Below are 14,592 nucleotides of genomic sequence, written 5' to 3' on the forward strand. Positions count from 1 at the left end.
GGAGTCGCGAGTTTGAATCCCAGGGTGTGCTGAGTGACTCCAGCCGGGTCTCCTAAGCAACCAAATTGGCCCGGTTGCTAGGGTGGGTAGAGTCACATGGGGTAACCTTATCGTGGTCACGATTAGTGGTTCTCGCTCTCAATGGGGCATGTGGTAAGTTGTGCGTGGATCGCGGAGAGTAGCATGAGCCTCCACATGCTGTGAGTCTCCGCGGTGTCATGCACAATGAGTCACGTGATAAGATGCGCGGATTGACAGTCTCAGAAGCGGAGGCAACTGGGACTTGTCTTCCGCCACCCGGATTGAGGTGAGTAACCGCGCCACCACGAGGACCTAGTAAGTAGTGGGAATTGGGCATTCCAAAATTGGGGAGAAAAGGGGTTTAAAAAAAAAAAAAATGCAATTACAGAAATCTATAATTAATTTCTTACTAGTTGAAATTCCAATTTCACTGCAATGTACTTTTGCAATATATTTTTTATCAATATTTACTGTACATTGTTACTAGAGCAAATGTCCATTCCTGGTATCAACAACTGAATTACAACCAGCAAAAATGATCATTTTTGATATCTGCAATTTGGTTTTCACTAGCGGCAATGTTCATTTCAGATATCTGTAATGTTACTGTAACCAGTAAGAAAGGCTTATATAATATCTTTAATTACTCTTCAATTTATCGATATATGAAACCCATTTCCAGATATCTGAAATAATGAATCTAGCATGTTATAATTTACTTTATAGTTATAAAAAATATAATTTTTACTAGTTGTAATTCAATTGTTGATAACAGGAATGGACATGGCTGATAAGCAGAGCATAGCTGATGGAATTTACAATACGCAATAAACAATAAATATCTTTAATTGCATTTTTAACAGGAGTGTATGTCATCATTGTGAATTCAACAAGTGAAAAGGCAACTACAAATGTCAACAATTATGTTTTTTTTACAATTTTTTATATCATGTATGGGTATTTCTGCGAGTAATTGCGTCATTTTTTTATATCAAGTATTAACGTTTACTAGTGCAAATGGAATTAACGCTATCAAAATTGTGCATTTTCACTAGTAGTAATTCCATTATATAATTACATTGGATAATCACACACATTTAACTATTGAAACTTTAATTATAGATATCTATAATTCATTTCCTGCACACAATTAAAATCAATTTAGCTTGCCATACAGACTGAGGCAAAAACATGTAGAGACTATTGCATTTCTAACATTGTCTACTGCAGAATAACAATACACTGTAATGGCCTTTATACTTGGAACATTCTGTGTCCATTTTTCTTTCACTGATGTTTTGGAAAAATCATGAAAAGCTACTCTGTGAGTACAGCTTAATTTAACTGCATTGTACAGGAGCTGAGCAGTAACACACACTGTGCTCTTCAAAAAACATCCATGCACTTTGTTGGTGTGGATTATTGACTGCTGTGCTTCAGAAACCTTTCGACTGAAGCATTCTTGTCACGCAAAGCCCTTGTTTTTTTCACCGTGTGATTCCATATAGCTCAATTCTCTTTTACTTTCACTCAGGTAACGACTTTCCAACAATGAGATGGAGGGAAAAGAAAAAGGGAGGGTAAAAAAAATTAAAGAAAAGCCAGAGAGAGAGAGAGAGAGATGGTTGACTTTCCGAGTGTGCAGACCGGCACTCTTCTTTGAAGTGTTAAACTTCCTTGAATAATTTAGCGTAGGCTAAGTATAGCTCTAAAACAGACATTTCCATCTTTGAAATAAACCCTTGCTGGAGAGGCACACGGCATCTCGCATTTACTGGCTTTTGTCTGCCATTCATTTCTCCAACAACTGCAGCTTACTCTAAACCAACGTTCGAACCATTTCTTTTAGCAGAGGGAAGTTAGTCACAATACTTGGGTCACCGTCTTGTAGACTTTCACATGACATAGACGAAAGCAACAGGCCAAAAGAGGTCACGAGTTACAGCGTCAAGAGGTAACCAAGGTAAAAAAAAAAAATTAAAAAAAAAAAATCACTGTAACGCACTGCCTCCATTGTTTAATAAATAAATTCTGTCATTATTTACTCACCCTCATGTTGTTCCAAACGCATATGACTTAACATGAAAGGAGAAGTTCAACGACAGCCTCAGTCACCATTTACTCTCATTATATTGAAAAAAGATGTAATGAAAGTGAATGGTGACTGAGACTGCCTTACATCTCCTTTCGTGTTCAATGGAATCATTTGGAACAACATAATGGTGAGTAAGTGATGACATAAATTTCATTTTGGGGTGAACGATGCTTTTAAATTGATTAATAATAATTGGAATATCCCAACAAGACCAGGACATTTTCTTGACAGGTTCCATGAGAATCATCCAAAGAGAAACCTAAAATGAAACTGTATAAACCCTGTTACATCTTTCACTACTGTCTCCTCTGGTCTTTGATGAGCTGATGAGGTCTCACCTGCAGGTGTCCTCTTTAATGTAGAGGGTGATGAGCTGTTTGGGGATGCTGAAGGACAGCGTGCACTCCGCCATCTGCTCCCGAACCAACATCCATTTACTGTCCACCGTCTGAAACCTGTACACCTTACACACGGCATTCTTAAACACTGAGAGACAGACAGAAAGAGTGAAAGAAAGATTTATAAAGCGTCCACACTGACAGCGATCTGCAGCGACAAAGTGACCTAAAGTCATTCATTTTAAATGAATTATAAAAATAAATAAATAAATAAATAAATAATAAAATCAAAATTATATATATATATATATAATATTTTGTCTATAGGTTTAAAAAAATGCTCAATTAAAAAAAAAAAAAGACTATTTCATATGTCAGGCTTAACAGGGTTAAATTTCAGTGTGTTCCTCACATAAAGCTATCATATATCTTCAGAGGACTTGGAATATAGCGCACAAATCATATGGACCACTTTTATGGTACTTTGTACAGTATGTTGCCGTTTTGGAGCTTGACCGTTGTGGTCTCTATGAACTGTTCTTGAATGGAAAAGAGCTGAGTGAAGGTTCTAGAAATATGTAATTTTGTCTTTCACCAAAAAAATTTAATAAAAATTAGCATATATTTTCGGAACGACATGAGGGTGAGTAGATAATATTTTAATTGTCATGTTGGGTGAACTATTCCTTTAAAGCACACAGGTTTCCTTTTTTTAGTTAATACTGCATATGTGTTTCGAAAAAGTGTAGACTGCATTAATATAGCTCACCAATTCAAACCTGTTACAAAAGTTATGAAAATTGGCAAAGAAAATGTATGTGAACTCTTTAGAATTAGCTGGTTTTCTGCATTAATTAGTCATAAAATGTGATCTCATCTTTATCAATGTCACAAGTATAGACAAACACAATGTGATTAAGCTAACAACACACAAATGATTATAATCTTTCATGTCTTTATTGAACACATCCCATTAAACATTTACAGTGCTGTGGAAAGGCTAAAGATGTCAACAAAAGCTAATTAAAGTCAAGAATCGGCAAACCTGGCATCCAATTAATGAAACGAGATTGGAGGTGTGGGTTAAAGCTACTTTGACTTATAAAAAGCACTCACACTTTTTGCGTTTGCTATTCACAAGAAGCATCTGCTGATGTGAATCATGCCTCGCAAAAAAGAGATCTCAGAAGACCTATGTTCAAGATTTGTTGTTTTGCATGGAGCTAGAAAGGGTCACAAAGTTATCTCGAAGAGCTTAGATATTCATCTGTCAACAGTTAGACAAATTGTCTATAAATGGAGATGATTTAGTACTGTGGGTACTCTCACTAGAAGTGGCCGTCCAGCCAAGATGACTCAAAGGGCACACCGCAGAATGCTCAATGAGGTAAAAAGAACTCTAGAGTGACAGATAAAGACTTGAAGGAATCATTGGAACTGGTTAACATCTCTGTTCATGAGTCTACTATACAGAAAACATTAAACAAACATGATGTCCATGGCAGGACACCATGAAAGAAGCCGCTGATTTCCAACAAATATATTGCTGTACGCCTGAAGCTTGCCAAAGAGCAAGGGCACCGCTTAACAACATGAAAACCTACAGGATACGTCAGGGGGGCTGTGCAGCAGCTGAAACTCAGTGGAAGTTGGGTGATGCAGCAGGACAATGACCCTAAACTTCAAAGTAAATCCACTGCAGAATGGCTTCAAAAATAGGAAATCCACTTTTCGGAGTGGCCTAGTCAGAGTCCAGACCTTAACCCAATAGAGATACTGTGGAATGACCTCAAGAGAGCCGTTCACACCAGACATCCTAAGAATATGGCTGAGCTGAAGCAGTTCTGTAATGAAGAATGGTCCAAAATTCCTTCTGAATGTAGTGCAGGTCTAATCCGCAGATACCGGAAACGCTTGAATATTGGTGCCAAAGGAGGATCGACCAGTTATAAAATCCAAGGGTTCACTTACATTTTCCACAGCACTGTGAATGTTTAATGGGATGTGTTCAATAAAAACATGAAAGATTATAATTGTTTGTGTGTTGTTAGCTTAAGCACATTGTGTGTGTCTATACTTGTGACACTGATAAAGATGAGATCACATTTTATGACCAGTTCATGCAGAAAACCAGCTAACCAGAAAACCATACTTTTTCTTGCCACTGTATATAGATGGCCTAAATTAAATTAAAAAAACCTGAATATATATATATATATACACATACACACACACACACACACACACACAATTATATATTGTCGTCAAAACATCATGTGGTATTTCTGTGAGAGTAAAACTGAGGATAGAGAGAGAGAGAGAGAGAGAGAGAGAGAGAGAGAGAGAGAGAGAGAGACAGATGGCTGAGTGACCTCCAGAGGGTTACTGCACATAAACTCCCTCCTCCAGCGCTGCATTTGCCAGAGAAGAGGATTAACCTCTGACTCCACCCTCCCGTCTGATCTCTAATCTGATGGCCAATCAGATTGCAGTATCTCTGCCTGCTCAAGCTCTTAGGGAAATTACTTTGCATTGCATTTGTGTTAAAGTAAATCAGCCAGGGTTGTGTGTGGGGAGAGACTTCATTTGTCTTAGCGCTGTCGTGGGGACTGACAAATTTTGACAAACAGCAGTGAGACTAAAATTACAGTCTTTGTTTGTCGACAGTGACACAGTGACATTCAATGTGGTTTCAGATACGTCAACAAATAAACAATGAGAAACTTTCGATAGTAAAACAGACTCAAGTTACTTGAGGTAGCATTCAACACCCTGGAATCGGTAAACCTCTTGCATGATTTGTTTGTAGATGCCACTTGGTTTGGTATTATTTATCTAATGCAATGAGATTCAGACATTTTTAAGTGTGATATAAGTATCAGCAAGTATTGGTGAATAAATGAAAATGCACAGCAATACATTTAAATGAACCACAAAATAGTAACGATTTCATAAACTCACCAGCATTCATCATTGGTCCGTTATCGGTGTCATTCATTTTCCCATGTGATGACTCGTACACCAGTGTGCACTGTGGTTAAAAAACAAAAACAGGAATTTGCATTAATATTAGCAGCAAGGTCATTTGTCACTAGGGATGCTCACAATATTTATCAGCCAATTATTGACCAAATTAAAACTCAAATTTTTAAAATGTATCCAAATTAAAATTATTATATTTTTAATATTTAATAGTTACAGTTTGATACATGCTTTTGTTATTTTGCACATTATCCTCAACTAAAATATCTTATTTATATTGACAAAAATTATATGCCATTATAGTCAGTAAAATGTATTAAAATGAATGAAAATGGCATTATGAAATATTGACTAAATTTAAAGGACATTTTCATAAAAAGGCAGAAATTTGAACTAAATGAACACTGTGTTTGAGCGATCGGATCACAAAACGTTTTGGACCTCGTTTACACCTGCAGTGTCCAGTTGGGATCACCCAAGACTTATGTTAATATGGGCCAATGGGACATGAAATCAAAGAGCTGACGACAATACCTCGTGCCTCTCTCTCTCTCTCTCTCTCTCTCTCTCTCTCTCTCTGTCTCATGAGCCAAACAACCATTGACAAGCTGTCTCCTGCACCAGTGCTTTGATTATAGTGGACTTCCATCAGTATCCCAGTGCACCAATGTAAGTCATAGAGGAGCAATAGAGACCTGCACGCTAAAAACACTGATCCTCCATCAACTTGAGCGAGCCGCCCCGCAGCGCTAACACCCTAATCACTTTAAATTCACACCCTGCATCAGTGTTTAGCACTATGACAGATGACTCTTCACATCTCATTACATGTTAGAACCTTGGATGGGTCTGGAGAAGTTTCAAGCCAGTTATTGGCACACAGCTCTAAAAACCCCCCAAAAGATGTTCATTTTTAAGAAATGTAAAGCAATGATCACCATTTTTAATTCGCTGAAAAGTCATGTTTTGTACTCGAAATAATTCCCTGTTGCCTATATAGTTCGCTATTTGTTGTATCAGAGCATTTTAACGTGTTGTCTGAATTTTTATTAAACATTTTATTCCCAGGGACCTGGGTAGATCAGTGGTAAAGACGATGACCACCACCCCTGGAGTTCGTGAGTACGAATCCCAGGGCGTGCTGAGTGACTCCAGCCAGGTCTCCTAAGCAACTAAATTGGCCCGGTTGCTAGGGAGGGTAGAGTCACATGGGGTAACCTCCTCCTGATTGCTATAATGTGGTTCGCTCTCGGTGGGGCGTGTGGCGAGTTGTGCGTAGATGCCGCAGTGGATGGCGTGGGCCTCCACACGCGCTATGTCTCCGTGGTAACGCGCTCAACCAGCCACGTGATAAGATGCACGGGTTGACGGCCTCAGACTCGGAGGCAACAGAGATTTGTCCTCCGCCTTCCGGATTCACTATGCCACCACTAGGACTTAGAGCAAACTGGGAATTGGACATTCCAAATTGGGAGAAAAAGGGGAGAAAATCCAAAAAACAAAACAAAAACACTATAGGGTTCCCACCTTTTTTGACCAAAGAATTTCCATGACTTTTCAAAGACCTTTCAAGGCATTTGTGATGACTGGATACAGATTTTAAAAAATCATTCTGATTCAGAACCGATTCAAAAGAATGATTCACCGACAAATTGGACACCACTATGGCTTGTGAGCACATTTTTCACTACACAGAGGTTTTATCAATTTTCATGTTTTTTCCAAGTTTGAAAAACATAATTTTAAAATTCTCCAATATGATACAAAAATGTTGCGGAAAAAATTGCTCCACTCATTTCCCCGATAACATGAACTATGTGGCATTAACTATATATAGGGAAAGTAAATAAGTTAACAAATGAGTGATTTCAGACATTTCGTACACGTTTTATGAACATTCACGTTGTATGGTGTACACAAAGAGACAGTGGCAGACCCTGTACTCAAACAAAGGTAAGCCTTGACCCACATTCACTTGCGAAGAACAAAGTGAATAATTTCTGAAGCCCACAGATCAAATAAAACCACATCAAACAAACGATAGACAATGGTTGAGTTAGCTGGGACAAGAAGGGTGGCATGTCGTCTGTCACCGTAGCAACAAGTTACCTTCTGGTGCATGTCAGCAGTAATGTGGTCCACCTCTCCATCTTCAATCTCCCCCATCTTCACCTTGCTCACCACCACTGTGCCCACTGTAGATGAATCATCTGCTGTCCTAAAACACAGAAGCACACATGACCAAATGTTATGGACTAGCATTCAGAGCACAAGAAGTTATGCTACCCACAAATTGCAGGTTTGCTATTGGTCCAATGTAGTTTTTATCTGTTCCATTTTTTTTAATAACAGCCTCTTTGAAAAGTCAGGACTCCATTGTAACAGATTCACAAAACAATCTGCACTAAACATTTGCTTATCAAACTAAGTTCAGACAGGCAAACTAACATTTCTAACATTGGGATCCTTCAAAAGGATGTGCAGAGTAGCAGGTGATACACAAAGCCAGGGATAGCACAAGGTTTGCCCGTTTTTCTCACATTTTGCTCACATCAGTAATTCTTCTGGTGTTAACACTATCTAGGGATGTCATAAAATATCGATAATTCATTGGCACGTTACTTTATCTATATATTTTTGAGGCATCGATATATTAAAATAGTAGAAGCCTTATTTGCGTGCTTTCCAATTCACTGAGTTGGCCTTCTGTTTAACAGTCTGGTGTAATAGCATTGGATAACCACAAGAGGGTGATATAACATTTACTGAAGCTGGTCACGGTCACGATTACACACACAAACAGGACGAGCTGATGCAGCACAGCAAATGGCAGTCCAAAGTTACTAAGGTTTTTGAACTTCTTCAAGAATGATCAAAGTGAAGTTGATGAGTTTACAGGTTAGTGCAGGGGTCGGCAACCTTTTTGACATGGAGTGCCATTTTTTATTTTCCTAGTTAATGGCTGTGCCGTTTATATCAATCGTGCAAATTCCAATCGAAAGTGATCGTCCCTATGTCATTTAGAGCATTTATTTGCAGAAAATGACAACTGGTCCAAAAAAAAAAAATAATAAAAAAATAAAAAAATAAAATAAAATTCCAAAATAAAAAGATGCAGTATTTTCAGACCTCGAATAATTAAAAGAAAACAAGTTCATAATCATTTTTAAACAACACAATACTAATGTTTTAACTTAATGACCCTGATTTTCAATCCCAGCTTTCATGTGTCTTTGCACGCTTTCCACCAGTCTTTCACATTGCTGACTTTATGGCACAAAGATTCAAGCAGGAATTCATCAGACACTAGAACAGAATATCGCGGCGCCGTTTTGCGGCCCTCTTCAGCCTGTCATGACCCATTCAGCTTATCGCGGCCCGTTCAGCCCCATTTCTCGGCCATTTGGAATTGGCCATTTAAGAAGCATTTGGAGTGGTCTCTTAATTTATATATACAGGTGCATTTTTGTTAAATGTGAGCCAAAATCATCACAATTAAAAGAACCAAAGACTTAAACTACTTCAGTCTGTGTGCATTGAATTTATTTAATACACGAGTTTCACAATTTGAGTTGAATTACTGAAATAAATGAACTTTTCCACGACATTCTAATTTATTGAGATGCACCTGTATGTATATATATGTGCATGTATGTGATTTTCTGAAGTTTGAGTCCACTTGTGAAAATTTTGCATTTTTCTAATTTTATTAGAAATAACAGTTTGAGTGAAAACCCGATGATTATGATATAATCATACATCTATAGAGTATCTTAAGTGCTTTAATGAAAGTAAACCTGTCTTTTTGTACAAAATGAGTTAACACAGTTAATGTCACAAATTTGCTTATCTAATTACTGATCACGAAAAGTTGTGCAATCTTAAATATTTCATATATTATGTCATACTACATTTTCAAAATCACACAGAGGGGTAATTACTAGCACGCGATCAACAGCGAGAGTGGAGCAGGCTACTTTACTTGTATGAAGTGTTTCGCACCTACATTCAATCTACATCTTGATGTAATCCTTCCTCATGATCACGCAGCGTGTTTTCATCAGTTGAATTGGAGACTAAACACTATTAAAGTGTGACGAGACTCGCGCTGCACGTGCAAGTCATTCACACATCACAAGCCGATCAACTATTTAGCCCTTTTCGGTGAATCGCACCTGCAAAATCCTAAAACTTTATTTGCAGGTTTAATTGATATTTTGATTAGACTCAGATTTTTATGTTTTCTCTTTTAATATTTTAATGTAATTTTGAGTGTGACTGGTTAAAGGAGGGTGTACCCGTTGCTGGTTTAGAAATCTCAAAGATTAATAGTGGTGTTCCTTATTAAATCACGTGTTGTTCTGAAAGCATTAAGAAACAAATGAAACACTGAATGTAGGCTGTCATCCGCGCAGCCTGACCGAAGCAGGTGCGTTTACTCACGTGATTAAGTGAACGTGAAGTGCTGCTGGCTCGTGATGTGTGAATGGCTTGCACGCGCTGCACAAGTCTGTTGGGTATACTGCAGTCTCATCACATTTTAACTTTTTGTTTAGTCTCCCATTCAGCTCATGAAAACATTTTGTGTGATCATGAGGAAGGATTACATCAAGATGTAGATTGGAATGCAGGTGCGGAATTTTATCTAAATAAAATAGTCTACTCCTCTCTCGCTGTTGCTGGTGTGCCAGTGATTACCCCTCCGCGTGCCATAGGTTTCCGACCCCTGGGTTAGTGTATGAAACTGGTGTAACCTTGCAAACTGAATACCAAAGTTTTTACCAAAGTTGTGCTGAGAAAAGTTTTGAAAAGATAAAGACTATTATGCAACAAGCAGCCCAATTTACAGTATATCTGAAAAAAAAAAAATAATAATAAAAAAAATTCCAATATACACTGATGAGCCAAAACATTATGGCCACCTGCCTAATATGCTGTGGGTCCTCTGTGTGCTGCCAAAACAGCACCGACCCACCGAGGCATGGACTCTACAAGACCCCTGAAGGTGTCCTGTGGTATCTGGCGTCAAGACATTAGCAGCAGATCCTTCAAGTCCTGCAAGTTGTAAGGTGGAGCCGCCGTGGATCAGACTTGGTCCAGCACATCCCACAGATGCTCAATCGGATTAAGATCTGGGTAATTTGGAGGCCAAGGCAACACCTTGAACTCTTCATCATGTTCCTCAAACCATTCCCGAACAATGTGTGCAGTGTGGATGGGTGCATTATCCTGCTGAAAGAGGCCACTGCCATCAGGTAATACCAGCGCCATGAAGGGGTGTACCTGGTTTGCAACGATGTTTAGGTAGGTGGCATGGGCCAAATTAACATCCACATGAATGGCTGGATCCAGAGTTTCCCAGCAGAACATTGGCCAGAGCATCACAGTCCCTCCACCGGCTTGCATTTTCCCACAGTGCATCCTGGTGCCATCACTTTCCCAGGTAAACGGTGTACACGTACACAGCCGTCCAAGTGATGTAAAAGAAAACGTGACTCATTGGACCAGGCAACTTTCTTCCACGGCTCCAAGGTCCAGTTCTGATGCTCGCATGCCCATTGTAGACACTTTCGATGGTGGACAGGGGTCATTATGGGCACTCTGACTGGTATGCGACTACGCAGCCCCATATGCAGCAGGGTGTGATGCACTGTGTGTTGTGACACATTCCTCCAGTAACCATAATTAACATTTTCTGTGACTTGTGCCACAGTAGACCTTCTGTTGTTTCGGACCAGACGAGATGGCCTCCATTGCCCTCCCGCATCGATGAGCCTTGGGTGCCCAACACCCTGTCGCCGGTTTGTAGTTTGTCCCTCCTCGGACCACTGTCGGTAGGTACTCACCACTGCTGACTGGGAGCACCCCACAAGTCTTGCCCTTTCAGAGATGCTCTGACCCAGTCATTTGAACATAACAATGTGGCCCTTGTCAAAGTTGCTCAGGTCTTTTCTCCTGCCCATTTCTCCTGCATTCAACATGTTGACTACAAGAACTGACTGTTCGCTGATCAACATTATTCACTTCACCTGTGAGTGGTAATAATGTTTTGGCTCATCGGTGTATATCAGTAATCGTCTGGAAATTCTTCTGATTATTGATGCATGAAAAAGGCACTGATCCCAAGCCGAATACCATCTATACTACATCCTACTATTACCTCACCTTGACTGGATGGTCCAGTTTTCTGAATGAGAACTTTACATTTTTACAGCTTAAACCGTGTCCTAAACAGACATGATGCAATAAAGTGTAATCTGATTACAAAGTAACAAATGACTGTAATCTATTTAATTTTTAGTATGAAAAGTAGTGTAACACATTACATTAAATTCTTGCAATCAGATTACAACTTTTAATTGTATTTCTTGGGTTACACATATTTCAAAAATGAATAATACTATTAATGTAGAATACATTTTAAACAGCTACGTTCATATGTACGTGTGAAAAAGGTTTTAGAAAGTTAAAATTAATTAGAAATGAGATTGCTTTTTCTTATGAGTCAGAATAGATTGATTTCTGATAGATTTCTGACTCAAAGTCAGAAATCTAATTACAATGTTAGAGAAGTCATTAGTAACTTGAAGTGGATTACTTATTTTGTTAATTTGCTGAGCGGAAAAACTGAAACTTTTATATGAAAAGTGTTTAAGAAAGTAACTTAAAAGTTATTAGTAATGCGATTACTTTTGTGATGAAGTGATCAGTAAAGTCAGTTATCTGATTACAATTTAAGAGAAGTACAGTAAAGTTCTGAATCACATACGGTAATGGGCCTCCAGTTCTACGACAAAATCGGGACAAAAATTTAGACTCCTTAATATAACTAAAACGCATCTTTCAGAGGTAAGAGAAGACATAATTATTCTGACAGCCCGGGATGGCACATAAAAATGCTTGCCAGAGACTTCCACTTGATATTCTGTGTAAGACATTGATTAAGGAGGATTAATCCATTTTTGTGTTTGACTGAGTAGTAACCAGCCACAGTTTGGCACAGTAAAATGAAGCCACCAGCCGTGACTGTATGCTTGCCAATAGACTTGGGGAGACTCTGAATATTTTGAAGTTATGATTGACCTCAAATTAACTTTGAAGCTCAACTGAATCGTCAAAGAGAGAGAGAGAGAGAAAGAGAGAGAGAGAGAGAGAGAGAGAGCTCTTGGCTTTCCAGTCAGCCTTTAGAAGCGCATTGGCAAATTACCCATCCATGAACATGTCCTAGACAAATCCAATTGGCCCAGGGTCTCTTTATGACAACAGTAAATCAAAGAGCTTTGTTATAGGAAGAGCTGGCTATGTATTGTTAATAAATCTGAATACCTGGACAGTGACAATAAGAGACTGAGGCTAAACAGTTGTGCCATTTTTGCACATGGTATTTCAGTTTCGTCCATTTCACGAACCACCCACAATCCAAATTAACCAGCCGCTAAATGCGCTTAAACAGCATTGCAGCATGAGTATTTATAAGAAGCAATTCGTCATGTTTCCAACCAAGTTAAAAATGTACTTTATGCGAAAAATCTGAATATCGCAAAAACTATTTGCGAATAAAGCTGTATTTCTATCCCAATAGTCACTTTGGGAAAATTGGAACAAAATAGAAATGAAAATGGAAGTTCAAGCCACTGTGACTCTTTTATTAAATGTAATAAATTCCTACTTCCGGTTCAGAGTGCACAGACAAAATGATCTGATGTACTTCATGTTTGCTAGCGTTTAGCAGTAAATGTCTTATTTCTGGGAGCGAAAGCGTGTCAAGACAGTTTTCGGAGGTAATAGTAGTCAACCATTTTGATGACAGGCTTTGGCATTTCAGAATAACCAGAGAAACATTTGAGATACTGCTATGTGATGATATTCAACAAATTACATTGAAAAAAAAGTCACATGACTTTCTATGAGAATCTATATTCCTATAAATGTGTTTCCATCATAGTTTATGCACGTCTTCTTAATCAAATAAAAAATGTATCCATCTCAAGCGAGCGTATACATTTTAATGCGCATTTTGGCGATTTTACTCGCATCTTGCCGTTTCCATCCAACATTTTTTATGCAATAAAACATATTTCAAATCAGCAGTAAAATCTGACAACACTGGTATCAAAAATGATGGTATAAAAAAAGTTTTTAAAACAAATTCCCGGCTTAGTACTGCTAATGCTCATGCGCATTCTAGAGTTCATTAACAGGCGATGTCTGTATCTAAAAGGTGATTGGCTCTTTTACCTGTAAGGCAGGACTTCCTTTCTACGTCCATTGGAACGCTGGGTGTTCCAATTTCTCCCATTCATTTTAATAGAAGTGGCCCGACTCTAAAGAGTCTCTGATTAAATTTGTAATTTGACAGACTTTCCGAGTTAATTGTGTTCTTTCCTGTCTAGCCAAATTAAATTATTGTCTTTTGTCTTTGATTACAGTAAAATTATGTCATGTCAATGGCCCACATTTACAGCACACATCAACATGTTTCACGCACTAAAGTCATATAGCAGTGTAAGAGAGGGCAGGAGAGAGATCAGCACTGTTGGGTGTCAGGCTCATAAATCTCCTCACATACAGAATCACAAGACTTGATGATTTTTGATCCTTTAAACTCACAGCTGCCTCTGACACAATTCTCCACTGTGACTATGAATGCAGTCAATTAAGCTGAGCAAAATTAGTATTTCTCTCACACAAACACTCAGAAAATATATTTCTCTCTCTTTATTTTGAGCTTGAGGGCATATCAAAGACACAACACTCTGCACATAGAGAGAATCCGATAGCCAAGAAAGTGGTGCCACTCAATTCGCCTTGCCACAAAAGAACTGAAGTAGGTTAAAAGTGTGCATGATATTCAAGAGGGAGAAAGTTGTAAAAAGCTAGACGGCGAGTGACATTGAAAAGTAAATCCTTCAATGGTATGCATGAAACCAAGAGCATATCTGTAGCAAACAAGGAGAGATCACAGGTGAATACTGCCTGAAATAAGTCTCTTGTACTCTCTTTGTTTCTCTCAAGTGCAGCCCTGTTGAGACACGGCATATGTTCACAGGTCAGCCGTTAATCCCTGCTAATCAATGCCATAAACTTTCTCTATTGATTTATTCAAAAGTAGTTATGTATTCTGATAAAATATAACTTTTGCAAGCAACATATAAC

At 38.5% G+C, this 14,592-nt stretch overlaps 1 protein-coding gene across 4 annotated transcripts in view; it reads right to left on the reverse strand.

Moving 5' to 3' along the window:
* LOC127444245 (type II inositol 3,4-bisphosphate 4-phosphatase-like) overlaps positions 1-14,592 on the reverse strand; it is a 184,796-nt gene that overhangs the window by 94,828 nt on the left and 75,376 nt on the right. For all 4 annotated transcript variants that reach the window (XM_051703514.1, XM_051703515.1, XM_051703516.1 and 1 more), the window contains 3 exons: positions 7,546-7,654; positions 5,416-5,485; positions 2,455-2,602 (listed from right to left, as the gene is read on the reverse strand). In XM_051703514.1, coding sequence (XP_051559474.1) covers positions 2,455-2,602; positions 5,416-5,485; positions 7,546-7,654 — 327 coding nt within the window. The remainder of the gene's footprint in view (positions 1-2,454; positions 2,603-5,415; positions 5,486-7,545; positions 7,655-14,592) is intronic.

This window comes from Myxocyprinus asiaticus, chromosome 7, assembly GCF_019703515.2.
Source record: "Myxocyprinus asiaticus isolate MX2 ecotype Aquarium Trade chromosome 7, UBuf_Myxa_2, whole genome shotgun sequence".
Lineage (NCBI taxonomy): Eukaryota > Metazoa > Chordata > Actinopteri > Cypriniformes > Catostomidae > Myxocyprinus > Myxocyprinus asiaticus.